Genomic DNA, 12,946 nt, shown 5'->3' with positions numbered 1-12,946 from the left:
CGCAAATGGCTACCATATTGAAAAATATACTATTTTTGTATGATAATTATGGGTTTTGTATTTTATTTTAATAGAAGTTGATGTTGCTTTTGCAATTATCCATCAATTTTTTAAAATTAAACACTATCTACAGATTTGCATCGAAGCGTTTCTTATGATAGTGATTTTAATCACTGTCAGATTAAATCTATACTGGACCCTACTATGCAATGTCTCTACTATGCCGCGACCCCACTGTGCTACCGTTTATTATTTTGTATTGTTAAAATATTTAATTCTAAAATGTTTTAATATTCTGAAATTAGACAATCAGTTGCATCAGTTGTTCGTTGACGACATAGTGTTAAAATTAACAGTACGCTATTTTTGTATAAAAATTCTCGATTTTATTTTTTACATTTTTAACTTTATAATGCTACAACTTATTGAAAAGTGTATGGATCAACACAATTTTTTATTAGTAATTATATATTTATATACATCTTTCATTTGACATACTTTATTTTTAAAACGGACGATTTCCCTTTATACAGGAGGGGTTAAAAACAAAAAAAATGCTTATAGAAAGTAAAACTATTTCAACTTAACTTTTGAAAGTGTTCCAGAAATCCTGACACTATTATATACAGGGTGATTCATTAAGGATAAGACACTCATTTTCTCAATAACTATTGAATATATTAAATTTTTGATAAAGAAAATATTGTTTAATTAAAAAAACACTACAATAATATGTAGTAAAATCATAATTTTTTTCATCCCTTCAAGGTTAAAAAACATTAACTTGAATTTTCTTAAATGGGAACCCATATTTTGAATTTTTTTATGATTTAAAATAAAAATATAAAAAACTTTGCTCTTTTTCGATCAACTGTTCCTCTGTTACAGCTTGTTAAAGTTAAATGATTTTGAACTAAATTTCTATTATTATTTTACTTTTTTGAATACAGAAGTCACTATTTTTAATATAAACTAATTTTTATTAACCAAGATATGACATGTAAGATAGCAATTATAATTTACGACACATCAATTGAGAGATAATAGTAATAAATTCAAATCGGGCCTTAACTATATTATTAATAGCACAGTCTATTGGTTTGTATGACAAACTGTAATACCGAAGAATCAATTTTTTTGAAAAACCCAACTCTATAGTGACTCTTAAAATAATCGAATACTACTATAATGTTTTCGTAAACATTGCTTACACAAAGTAATCTTTATTTTTGTTTTTCAAAATTACCGAGAAAATGAGTGTCTTATCCTTAATGAATTACTCTGTATACCTTAAAATAAAGCTTATGTAATATATTTTACTATGAAAACAAAATTTTAGACTTTATTTTGTTTTCATGGTGAAGACGGACATCAAATTTTATAATAAAATACGATTTTTGTAAAAAAAATTCTTATCTATATTTTTAACTATATAACGCTATAACTTTTTGAAAAATGTATGGATCATTATAATTTTTTTAAGATAAGTACTATTTATATTTTTCTTTTGTGCAACATACTTTTTTTTTAATAATATTCTTTTCCTTTGTATATTATAAATATATATATATAATCATATATTATACTTATAAATCATAAAACTTGTAATCGGAATATAAATAAGGAAATAGGAAATTATGTAGCTTTTGGAATAATCCACCAATTTTTTAAGATTAAACACTATCTACAGATATGCATCGAAGCGTTTTTTGAGATAGTGATTTTAATCATTATCAGATATCATCTATACTGGACCTAACTATACCACGTCCCCACTGTGCCGCGACCTCACTAAGCTGAGTTTTTTTTAACTTACAGTTATTAAAACTTAGTTTACAAAAATACACCCAAAGTATTTATAATTTTACCTACTATGTACATTTATATTAAATATTTTATATATATATATATATACATATATTTACTATTGAATTCCACAGAATCATTTAATTTCAATAATGCAATGTCGTTAAAAAAATTTGCTGAATTGTATAACTCATGATGGATTATATCATCAACCAATACATCAATAGGATCAGATGAATCATTAATTTCGGGATCCAAATTTAAATCTCCTAAGCGGATCACTGATCTATTAAAAATAACATTTTCTACAATAACTTGAATTAAAAACTTTCAAGTTTATTTAAATAAACAAAATATTAGAAATTAAATGTTTACATTTACATATTTTGCTCTAAAATACTTTGTTCCAAATGTAAAAAAAATCTTGACCATAAGTTGGTCTAGTTAGTTCATTTCACTACACTACTTTATATTATTTTTTGTTTTCGAAAAATATTACCATACCTTGATAATTTCTAATTTTTTTAACTTACAATTTTCTTTTGCCAATATTTACAGTGCAATGAGCAGCTGTAAGAACATATTTTCGTGATACTAAAGCACCACCACACATCCATTTTGGACTCATTGATGGTTTATCAATATCACGATATCCAATAGCTGCAATCCATGGCCAATCACCTGAAATAAATAGATTAAGAATAAAATAACTATTTTAGTCTTAGAATATGAGTTTCACCTAAAGAGGCAGGAACTCCGCCAACGATTCTACTAATGGTGCGTTCATCACTGTGACCACATGTACTATCTAATGACTCATTGGGAAATAATAGCATTGAATTATTAGAAGGATTCTTTGGTTTAATTGTTGTCACTGTATCACTGTTATTATGTACGTAAATGTTTTGACTACTAATTATTTCTTCTGTATTTTTTGATGGTTCTATTTTAATAGGGCAACAAACTTTTGGGTCCTTATTTTCGTATCCACATGTGGAATTCCGAAGAAAAGTAATAACTGATGTATTATTTTTCTCCCTAAGAAGGTGAATTAATGATGGACAACGTTTTATATTGATACATTCTCCTGCTTCTTTTGTAGGTGTCATACAAGCTGCAAACAGATGAAATATATAATTTTAATTTAGGTAGAAGGGTTGAAAAAAGAAGGAAAATCATCTGAAACCAAAATTTTATGTGTGCAATTGTATAAATGACGACCCTATGTAATGTCGATGATATAGAAATATTTTATATGTTTATTAACTTTTATAACTTAATCTTCTTCTTTTATATTAAATCCTGCGATTAATTTATAGCAATTTTCCACTTTTTCCTATTAATAACTCTTCCCTAACTTAATGTATTAGCTACGATGCGAAGCTGAGAAGGTATTGGTTTTACTAAGATGTGTTTTTTTTTTTTTGTGTCTGTTACCACTTTTTCTCAGCTCTCACCGAACCAATTTCTTTCAATGATACGTCAAAAGATCACAAATCGTATCTAGTCGAAAACATTACCCTTAAAAATTGAAAAAAATGCCCTCGTTCCCCGTAAATGGGGGAAACCTCCAAAAAAATTACAAATTTAAAAATCGCTAATTTTCGAAAATTTTTCAATTTTTTTTACTTAAAAGTGCTATAACTTTTTCAAAAATGAACATATCAATATAATTCTTTTTTATATAGATGTGTAATATCATTACCTTTTGTTTGGTATATTTTTTTCATAAATTTAACCCTTAACCTGCCCACAAGGGGGGATTTAAAATGACAACTTTTTCACAAAAAATTAACTTTTTCAACTTAAATTTTGAAAGTGTTCCGGAAAGTCTGACACTTTTATATATATCTTAAATTAAAGCTAATGTAATTTACTTTATTATGCGAAAAAAAAATTTCGGACTTTATTTTATCTTCACGGTGAAAATGGCTACCGAATGCTATTATTGTGTGAAAATTCTCGATTTTATTTTTTACATTTTTAACTTTATAATGCTATGACATATTGAAAAGTGTATGGATCAACATTATTTTTTTATGAGAAATAATATTTTTTAATAATCCCTTTTTCATTCTACATACTTTATCTTAATTAGGATATTAATAATGAACTAGCAGATAATGTAGCTTTTGGAATAGTCCACCAATTTTTTAAAATTAAACAGTATCTAAAGATTTGCATCGAAGCGTTTTTTTTTTATAGTGATTTTAATCACTGTCAGATATCATTATACTTGATCCATCTATACCACGTCACCACTGTGCCGCGACCCCCCTGTGCTGGGTTTTTCATATTTAAAGTATTTTTGAAAAAAAAGTTTTAGAAGTTATAAAATTTTCAAACGCTCTTCAAGAAAATAAAAAAATCTATGTTTAATTGTTTTACAGATATATAGAGTGTTCAGTAAGCAAGAAAAAAGTTCTTGTTAAGGTTCTCATTGTTCATAAAAATTGACCCATTTTCTTATTTTTTGATCATCCTATAGAACACTGAATGTGAGAGAAACTAAAATTGTAAAAACTCAAAACTAAGATTTGTAAGGCAATATTTTTTAAAATAATGGAGTATTAATGAATAAATTTTCATACTAAATGCTGTGTAAGAACAGAATTTTTATTGAAATATTGAACGTTTTACTTTTTAATTAAAAAAAGAGATAATTTGGTTTACGCTCTTTTAACACTAAAATTAATACATTCTTACCTTTATTTTGAAACTAAACATTCATGATTTTAAGAAGACTCATTTACTTTGGTTACACACTTAAAAACTATTTAAATAAATAACAATACCAATCCATTATTTATTTAATTTCCAATATATACTAACTTTTTGTAATTATTACAATACATAAAAAACAGTTAAGTCTAATCTTTAGAGTTTATTTGTTTAAAGTATAAATTAAAGTTTATTACAGAAAATATGTATTTAAATATACTTACCATAACTTGTTCCATTGAGGTAAAGTATTAGGAAAATGATAAACTGTTCACTTTTCATACTTAAAAAATTATACATGCAAATATTACAACCAAATCTAAACCGCGAGCGAAATAAAAAATAATTTGATGTCTTTAATTTTTGATATTATTTATAATCACTCATTTATTTAAAATATAAATTAAGCTTAAAATTCGCAATTGCACTTTAATGACATAATTTTTAATTAATTTAAACTACATATGTCAAAACTACATCAGAAATAAAATTAATGATAATATGATTACGTTGTTTATGTGCTAACTAATAAGATAGAAATAAAATAGATATAGAACTAAATGACAAGACCGCTAATAAATATATACTTCTGGTAGGCCAAATGATATACCCCATAGAAACTGAAATTTACCCAATGTGATTATTAAGAGTATAGCATGACCGTCATTTACAAATACAAACGATAATGAATAAAACGCAAAACTAACATGAAAAAACCATCCAAAATAACGGGAAAATTCACTTCCTGCAAATGGCCTTGCAAAATCATATGGAAATAAGTTCATCACATGTAGTGATACCTTCAGTAAATAGTTTTGTATGCAAAACAGAGTAATGATCAAAATGGAAGGATGCAAACGTGTGATGTTCAATAAAAATATTTGAAAACACATGATCGTGTATCAAACTGTTATCGAAAGCCGACCATACCATATTTACTAATCTATAGTAGTACAAGTACTTTTGTTAATTAAAACAATCCTAACAATAGGTTAAAGTTCGTAAAGTAAGTAGATGTTAATTATAATTAAGACAAGATGGTTCTTGGTGTCAATATTTCACACCAATGACCAATCCAGAAATATTTTCCAGAGTTATACTACGTAAAATCATATTAAATTAAACATTTTTTTGAGTAAAGTTATTGTTTAAAAACATCTTTTTTGTTACAATTCTTAATTTATCTAATGATTTATAAGAAATAGCTATTTTTTATTTAAATAATACTGAGTCTATCTAGCCTAGTGATATAACTTCAACCATTAATTAACGTATACTAGAATGTTGATCAGCCAGACAAATACCAAACGAGAATACTTTGAGTATTTTGCGTTTTAGGAAATATTCACAAGAATTCTCCTGTCGTTAAATTTACTCGTAACTAGTTATATAAAATACCTCATGATGTACAAATTAATAAAATTTTATTATTATTTTTCTTTTGCATATTAAGGAAAATTATTGGATTTTAAATTCGATATGAATCTGAAAAGATAGTACTTTTAGTATGATAAATTTTCTGTCTGTCGAAACTGACACTTGGCTCCAAGTGGACTAATATTGCTCAAACGTACTTAAAGCTGGTTCTTTAATTGTGCTTCCTTTGCTGAAGATTTTTATCATTTTATTATCATATCAATGTTATTGACATTGTTAATAATTATAATGATAAAAATAGTAAAATTAATGCTAGCTTATCAATAAATCGAAACTAAAAAACATATTTTTGTTATTTTAACTAACTTCAAATTAACTAATTAAATTTCTAAATTTATTATTTTACCTAGTATCTTAATAATTAATTTTTTTTAAGGTTGTTATGGCAAAAACATTATACTTCATCATATTGTTTGTGTTGACATATGTAATAGCTCAGTCAAGAAATAAAAGTGAGTACATTTATGTATAAATAAGTATATTAACATTATAATAAAATGTCTTTTTTTTTTAATTCGCGCAATCACAGACTATTCGTTAAAATTATTTTTTTTAAAACTATTTTAGGCTTTATCTTCTAGGTTTATTTTTGTTAAAAAATAATTAAATGAAAATAAATCTATATACATTATTAATATAAAAACAATAGTTAAAACAATTACCTATAGTTTGATCTTAAATAGATATTTTCATTTTTAGAATAAAAACGATTAAAATATGATAATTTATAACGTGTTCGATATAGTACAAATAATTTATATTTTTATTATTTTAATATTATTAAAAATAAATCGACCTTTACTTTAACTCGCTTTGCATTTATACAACGTTCGATCATGATCTGTAAATTTTTCACCTATTTCCCAAGACTCGCGAGGTTATCAATGTGTAGAAATCTTATTTTTCATAATCAATGCGTAATAATGTTTTTTACAAAAACGTAAAATAAAGTTTTGTGAAACACATTACTTACTGTGTACAAAAGATCAAGGCTGTATTTTAAAAGAATGGTGATGTAAAATCTCCTACAAAATTGCTTAAATTAATAGTTGGAAATTTCTTCAGTTTAGTCCCAGTTGATAGAATTACAAAAAAGTTATAAACCTTATAATCTGAAACTGCAAAAGTTATTTATAAATATAGTGACGCAAAGTATTTGATGGATCAATAGTAATAAAAGATGTCAAAACTTGATAAGACACTCTGTATATGTTATAAAAAGTAATATGTTATATTAAAAATACGATATAATTATAAATATCGTTGAAAATTTCAAATTTCAATTAATCTTTGATAAACAAAACTAAATTGTATCCTTTTTTTTAAGATACTTGTTTAAATGCATACGGAGAAGATGGGATTTGTATAAATATTAAAAATTGTCCATCAATGTTATCAATACTTGAAAACGATGTAAAAAATGAAGATGGTAATAAAAATAATAGTGCAGCAGATTTTCTTAGAAAATCTATGTGTGGAAACGAAGGCAAAGACCCAAAAGTTTGCTGCTCAATAAAACCAACAACATTTAACAGTAGAAAAAAGAATGATTCGTTGAGTTCTCAAAGCTCTGATTCAACGTATTCTAATTTACCGTTACCAGATACGTGTGGTATCAATAATGTCACCACAACGAAAATTATTGGTGGATCACCAGCTGAGCTAGGTTAGTTACTATTAAATTCAGTGGTCGGATAAACATTTTTTTTCATTCGATGTTTAAATATATTATAAACAGGTCTATACTTACAGCGTCTATTTATCGTGTTTGAAATATAATTTAGTACAATGGCGTGGGTGTTTAGGTCATGTTATGACGATTTCAAATACGCAGTTTAAAACTGTTTTTTTCTTAATTTTTTATGATTGTATTACAAAATTCTTATTTTTGCTTTTAAAGATTTTCGTTTTTTTGAAAATCTTTTCATAAAACTTGTTTTTTAATATAATTCTTCTTCTTATTCTTTCTCGCCTTAATCCCAACTACTTGGGGTCGGCCAACCTTATTCTAAACTTCCACTTGACACGATCTCCCACATCATTTACGCTCACATCAGCTGTCCTTAAATCGCATTCAATAGCATCCCTCCATCTCTTTTTTGGTCTTTCTCTATCTCTTCTTCCTTCAACATTCATTTCTATAACTGTTTTTACAGCTTCCGATTCTTCTCTTCCCATAACATGACCAAACCATCTAAGTCTATTTTCTCTCATCTTATCCATGATTGACGCTACACCTATACTCCCTCTTATATGCTCGTTCCTTATTCTATCTTTTCTAGTCACTCCACTCATCCATCTAAGCATTCTCATCTTTGGTACACTCATTCTCTGCTCTACTTTTTTATCAACCGTCCAACACTCTGAATCATACATCATATCTGGCCTTATTACAGTCTTGTAGAATTTACCTTTCAGCCTCATTGGAATTTTTTTATCGCATAAGACGCCAGATGCTTCTTTCTACTTCAACCACCCACACTTAATTCTGTATCTTACATCCTCGTCAATACCACCACTCTTTTACACAACTGACCCTAAATACTTAAAACTCTTCATCTCTCCAATCAATTCCTCGCCTATTGTCACTGACTTCCTCATTTCACCTACCTCGTGTTCTCCTTTGTCAAACTCGTACTCTATATACTTTGTCTTACTTCTACTTATTCTTAAAGCCTTTTCTTCAAGAGCTGATCTCCACACCTCTAGCCTTTGATTAATTTCCTCTCTATTTTCTCCTAATAACACTATATCGTCAGCAAACAACATGCACCACGGCACCTCTCCTTGTATTTTTCTAGTAATTTCATCCATCACTATAGAGAATAAGTAAGAGCTTAAAGCAGAACCTTGGTGCACTCCTACTCATACCCGAAAACCTTTTGATATTCCTCCTACGCTTTTTACCCTGGTACAAGTGCCATCATACATATCTTCTATTATATTAATGTACCTTTTCGGGACATAATTAAATTTTTTGATTTAATTAAATTTAAAAATAATTATATTGCCTTATTAGTGCTACTTTACCTACACGTATTATTGTTGCGTTGACTATCATAGTCCGCAACAATGTGAGGTAATAAAAATTTGTCGATGGTCAAATTAAAATTAGATTATATTCATGTAACACGAAATTAACAAAAAATAAATTCAATTATGGTATTTTTTTTTTTTTGTGATTTTTATAATTTATAAATGCTTATTATACGTGCTAATAGTTATGTTTTTAAACGCTGTTTAAAATGCTTATTTTAACCATTTTAATTGCTATAAGTTTGCTTTATAACGTTATCTTATGACTAAGTATAATGTTATTCAACATTTAAATGTTATACATTTTTATTTTAACGTTTTTGAAATTGAAATATTGTTCAATTAAAGTTTTAACGATACTACATTTTTACGTTAAGGGTGCAAAACATAAATCACTGTTATAAGTAATTTATAAATAAGGGATAAAAGACAACTTTTTTTCATAGAATTTTTCTAAATATAAAATTTGAAAAAAAAAGAGTTTTATATTAATAAGAATTTATTTCGTTGTAATTAATATTAGATGTAACGATATTTTGCTTTATTGACATCACAAATATTAAGATTTTTGATTACGATTTGACAACATTTTTCATTTAAACGTTATTAGTATAACATTTTCTGTCCTGATTAAATTGATTATACCTACTAATGCCTCGTAATATCTCATAGGTGTCTCTAATAAATTGTTTACATTAATAACTTATATTGCATGAAAAAATTTAATAAAAATAAAAGTTATAGTTAGAGAGGAGCCTATTAATGATCATAAACATATAAATAGTCAGTTTGTTCAGCTAACGAGGTATTGCGATTATTTAGACACTGACTGTATTAACAATAAATATAAATTATTTATTGTTATTTATGAAACTGTTATTATCAGTATCATGCCTTAACTATGGCTTTGACACTAATAAAAAAATGTCTAGAATCATATTGGAAATTTTAGATAATTGGCCATGGATGGTTGCCTTAGGTTACCACAGAATTAACCAACCCAGAACAGATACACCAGAATGGAATTGTGGTGGTACTTTGATTTCTGACAGATACGTAGTTACGGCAACTCACTGTATAGTTACCTACAGAGTACTGTAAGTGTTATTCAATTAAGCTATTTATTGGAATTTCAACAAAATACACTAAAAAGAAAACTCATGCAGTTTTTTGTTTCAAAAGAACTACGGCTCGATTAGGCGATTTAGACTTGAATCCCGAAGTTGATGATGGAGCAGAACCGATAGACATTCCTATCCAAAAAATTATAACTCATCAATCCTACAGTAAAATAACTCATGCAAATGACATAGCTTTGTTGAAGCTAGACCGTCCAGTTCTTTTCAACAGTATGTATTATAAATAAACTGAACTTTTCATCTACGGTTAGTTTTTTATTATAAACATATTTGTTTAAATTAAAATGTTAGTATTGAAATCGTTGCTTTCATTTGATTACTAAGGAAAAGTATTATATATTTTTTTCTAGAACACGTTCAACCCATTTGTTTACCTATATCTCCAACAATGAGAGCAAATACGTTTCTGAAGTATGAACCTTTAGTTATAGGATGGGGAATGATAGCAGTTGGTACGTCTTAAAACAATGTTTCTTTAAGATAGCAAAATATTACATTCAAATGCTTTTATAGAGGGGCCAATGACAAGGACCACTGAACTAATGCAGGTTAATGTACCAGTTGTCGATAATGAGAACTGCAATCGTTCATATACAGGGATTCGCGCTATTATAGATGATTCCATTATATGTGCAGGAACAGGGAAAGCGGATTCATGTAAGGTATATTGATTTAATTAATAGTATTTCTCATTCGATTAAATAAATGAACGATGATATTTCAGCAGTGAGCAATTTTTATTTTATTCTCAAAAATTACATTCAAGTAAATTATGTACTTAGATATAATTTTCAATACTATTACTTTCGTCTTATTTATATTATTTATAACTTAACTTTTTTAATCAACAACCCATTTATCGCCAATTGTCATCATAGCCAACCAACTCCGTCTCACTTGGATATACCTACTAACCAACTGTACTAGGATTCAGGTCAGACGTATTGTATATTACATATAACTTATATTTACTGAACATCTAGAATATAACTTTACTTTGTCGTTGACATAAAACAATAGTCTAATTGTATTTAATAATCTATCCACTGTAACTAAGGTACACGATTGCCTGTGTCTCCTTCAGGTAATTAAAACTCATTTAAGGAGATAGGGACGATATTTGAGCAGTCGTCGGGTAGCTTCCGATTCTTGGTTTTGACCAAGATCCTCAAGTATTAAACTAGTCCCTAACAAATGTATAGATACAAGTACAAAATTATTTTTATTTATTCTACTTTATGTATAACAATATAAAACAAGCGAATTAGTAAATTTAAAATAACTTAGCATAATATATATGTAATTAAAACTAAAAGTTTAAATAGACAATAAGATATTACAGTGAAAAATGATTATTCGGTGTGATCATATTTCGAAGAATGTTATACGATCGTATATGAAAATTACAACTTTGTTTTTTTTTTATAAAACATTTATTTATTAATTTTAAATATAACAGTCAGAATTTAACATCCATTAACCGCTTTCCCTATTTAATTTGAAAAATGTAATACAGGTATTTTTATAATTAAATATTTTTAGGGCGATTCTGGCGGACCATTGATGTGGCCAAAAGGGAAACAGCATTACTTACTTGGCATCGTATCAACTGGTTTTAAATGTGCAGAATCAGGTTTTCCAGGATTATACACTAGAGTATCACATTATATTGAATGGATAACAGAGAATATGAATAAAAATTAGACGGAGATATAGTGATTTTTGCAAGATCATAATATTAATTTTTTGTATTATTTTACAATAAAAAATAAATGATACCAGTTTATTTAACTGACTAAAATTGTATGATGAATTTGTTTTTTTAAATACATATTTTAAACGAATTATAAAACATTGTACTTAATAAATAATAAATACAAAAACAATAATACATGAATGTAATTAATTTTTTTCTTTATTTACATATAATAAAATTTCCGTTGAACAACGAAAGCCAAAACCAATAGTTTTAATATACAATTCAATATATTAATGGCACAGTAGTTCATTTTTATAAAAAATATTATTTTATTATAAATACAATTAATATAAAAGATTATACTGACACGGCTTACGTCGTAACAATATAATCGACACTAGTTTTGAGGGTAAAGACCTTTAGTACTAATTGCTAATAATTTGTTTACACCTTTAATATTAATTTCTTCTAATTGTTTCACACCTTTAGTACTAATTGCTACATATTTGTTCACACCTTTAGTACTAATTGCTACATATTTGTTCACACCTTTAGTACTAATTGCTACTAATTTGTTCACACCTTTAGTACTAAATGCTACAAATTTGTTCACACCTTTAGTACTAAATGCTACAAATTTGTTCACACCTTTAGTACTAATTGCTACTAATTTGTTCACACCTTTAATACTAATTGCTACTTGTTGTTTCAAACCTTAGTACTAATTGATATAAATTTGTTAAATAAAATTACTTATTTGAAAAATTGAAAACAATTTTTGAAAAATATACATTTTACGTATTCCTCGCTTCCTGTTCTGTAAAGGTTCGTTTAAAGGACTTGAAGCTCTGACTGCTCTTTTGAACTCTCCTTTATCTGTTTTGCTACCCCTGTAATGTTTTCATTTTCTAGGAGTATCACTGAAATTCCACCAAGTGTCCATTGAAGTAGAAGTATGTTTTTTTCCTTCAGTAGAACTAAATCATCCTTTTTTGGAACAACTCCTAATGATTTTTTTTTTCCATTTCTTACGATATTGAAGAGTAGATAAGTATTCAGTTTTTTATCTAATTTCATGGAGCTTTCCCATAGGTCGCTGAAATGTGGT

General features: G+C 27.0%; 2 protein-coding genes across 6 annotated transcripts in view; one reads left to right on the top strand and one right to left on the bottom strand.

Annotated features, from left to right (window-relative positions):
* The window catches only part of LOC126907378 (venom protease-like), a 9,912-nt gene extending 3,059 nt beyond the window's left edge, over positions 1 to 6,853 (bottom strand). Inside the window, exons 1-5 of one of the 2 annotated variants that reach the window (XM_050688606.1) lie at positions 5,235 to 5,372; positions 4,752 to 4,846; positions 2,546 to 2,920; positions 2,340 to 2,487; positions 1,926 to 2,092 (exon numbers count right to left, since the gene is read on the bottom strand). In XM_050688606.1, the coding sequence (XP_050544563.1) occupies positions 1,926 to 2,092; positions 2,340 to 2,487; positions 2,546 to 2,920; positions 4,752 to 4,846; positions 5,235 to 5,296 (847 nt within the window). In that variant the 5' untranslated portion in view covers positions 5,297 to 5,372. Of the gene's footprint in view, positions 1 to 1,925; positions 2,093 to 2,339; positions 2,488 to 2,545; positions 2,921 to 4,751; positions 4,847 to 5,234; positions 5,373 to 6,626 lie in introns of those variants that run through there. The other variant, XM_050688608.1, reaches the window with a different exon arrangement.
* LOC126907387 (venom protease-like) lies at positions 5,410 to 12,030 on the top strand. 4 transcript variants are annotated; one of them, XM_050688621.1, is made up of 8 exons: positions 5,410 to 5,533; positions 6,341 to 6,416; positions 7,292 to 7,630; positions 9,980 to 10,097; positions 10,183 to 10,349; positions 10,490 to 10,591; positions 10,653 to 10,801; positions 11,682 to 12,030. In XM_050688621.1, the coding sequence occupies exons 2-8, from the start codon at positions 6,347 to 6,349 to the stop codon at positions 11,841 to 11,843; spliced, it is 1,107 nt and encodes a 368-aa protein (XP_050544578.1). In that variant the 5' UTR covers positions 5,410 to 5,533; positions 6,341 to 6,346; the 3' UTR covers positions 11,844 to 12,030. The 4 variants fall into 4 exon arrangements, with proteins under 4 accessions (XP_050544578.1, XP_050544579.1, XP_050544577.1 ...); XM_050688622.1 differs by having other exon boundaries at positions 9,953 to 10,097; positions 10,653 to 10,796; XM_050688620.1 differs by having other exon boundaries at positions 9,953 to 10,097.
* Positions 12,031 to 12,946: the final 916 nt, after the last annotated feature.

The sequence above is a fragment of the Daktulosphaira vitifoliae genome, unplaced genomic scaffold (assembly GCF_025091365.1).
Source record: "Daktulosphaira vitifoliae isolate Bord-2020 unplaced genomic scaffold, ASM2509136v1 Scaffold_5, whole genome shotgun sequence".
Lineage (NCBI taxonomy): Eukaryota > Metazoa > Arthropoda > Insecta > Hemiptera > Phylloxeridae > Daktulosphaira > Daktulosphaira vitifoliae.
The sequence above is the reverse complement of the archived record's forward strand: the minus strand, read 5'-3'. Positions and strand labels throughout refer to the sequence as shown.

Coding starts and splice junctions, on each gene's coding strand:
- LOC126907387 (XM_050688620.1), top strand. CDS start 6,347: ATGGCAAAAACATTATACTTCATCATATTGTTTGTGTTGACATATGTA. Junction 6,417..7,291: donor AGCTCAGTCAAGAAATAAAA/GTGAGTACATTT, acceptor CTTTTTTTTAAG/ATACTTGTTTAAATGCATAC. Junction 10,098..10,182: donor ATAGTTACCTACAGAGTACT/GTAAGTGTTATT, acceptor TTGTTTCAAAAG/AACTACGGCTCGATTAGGCG.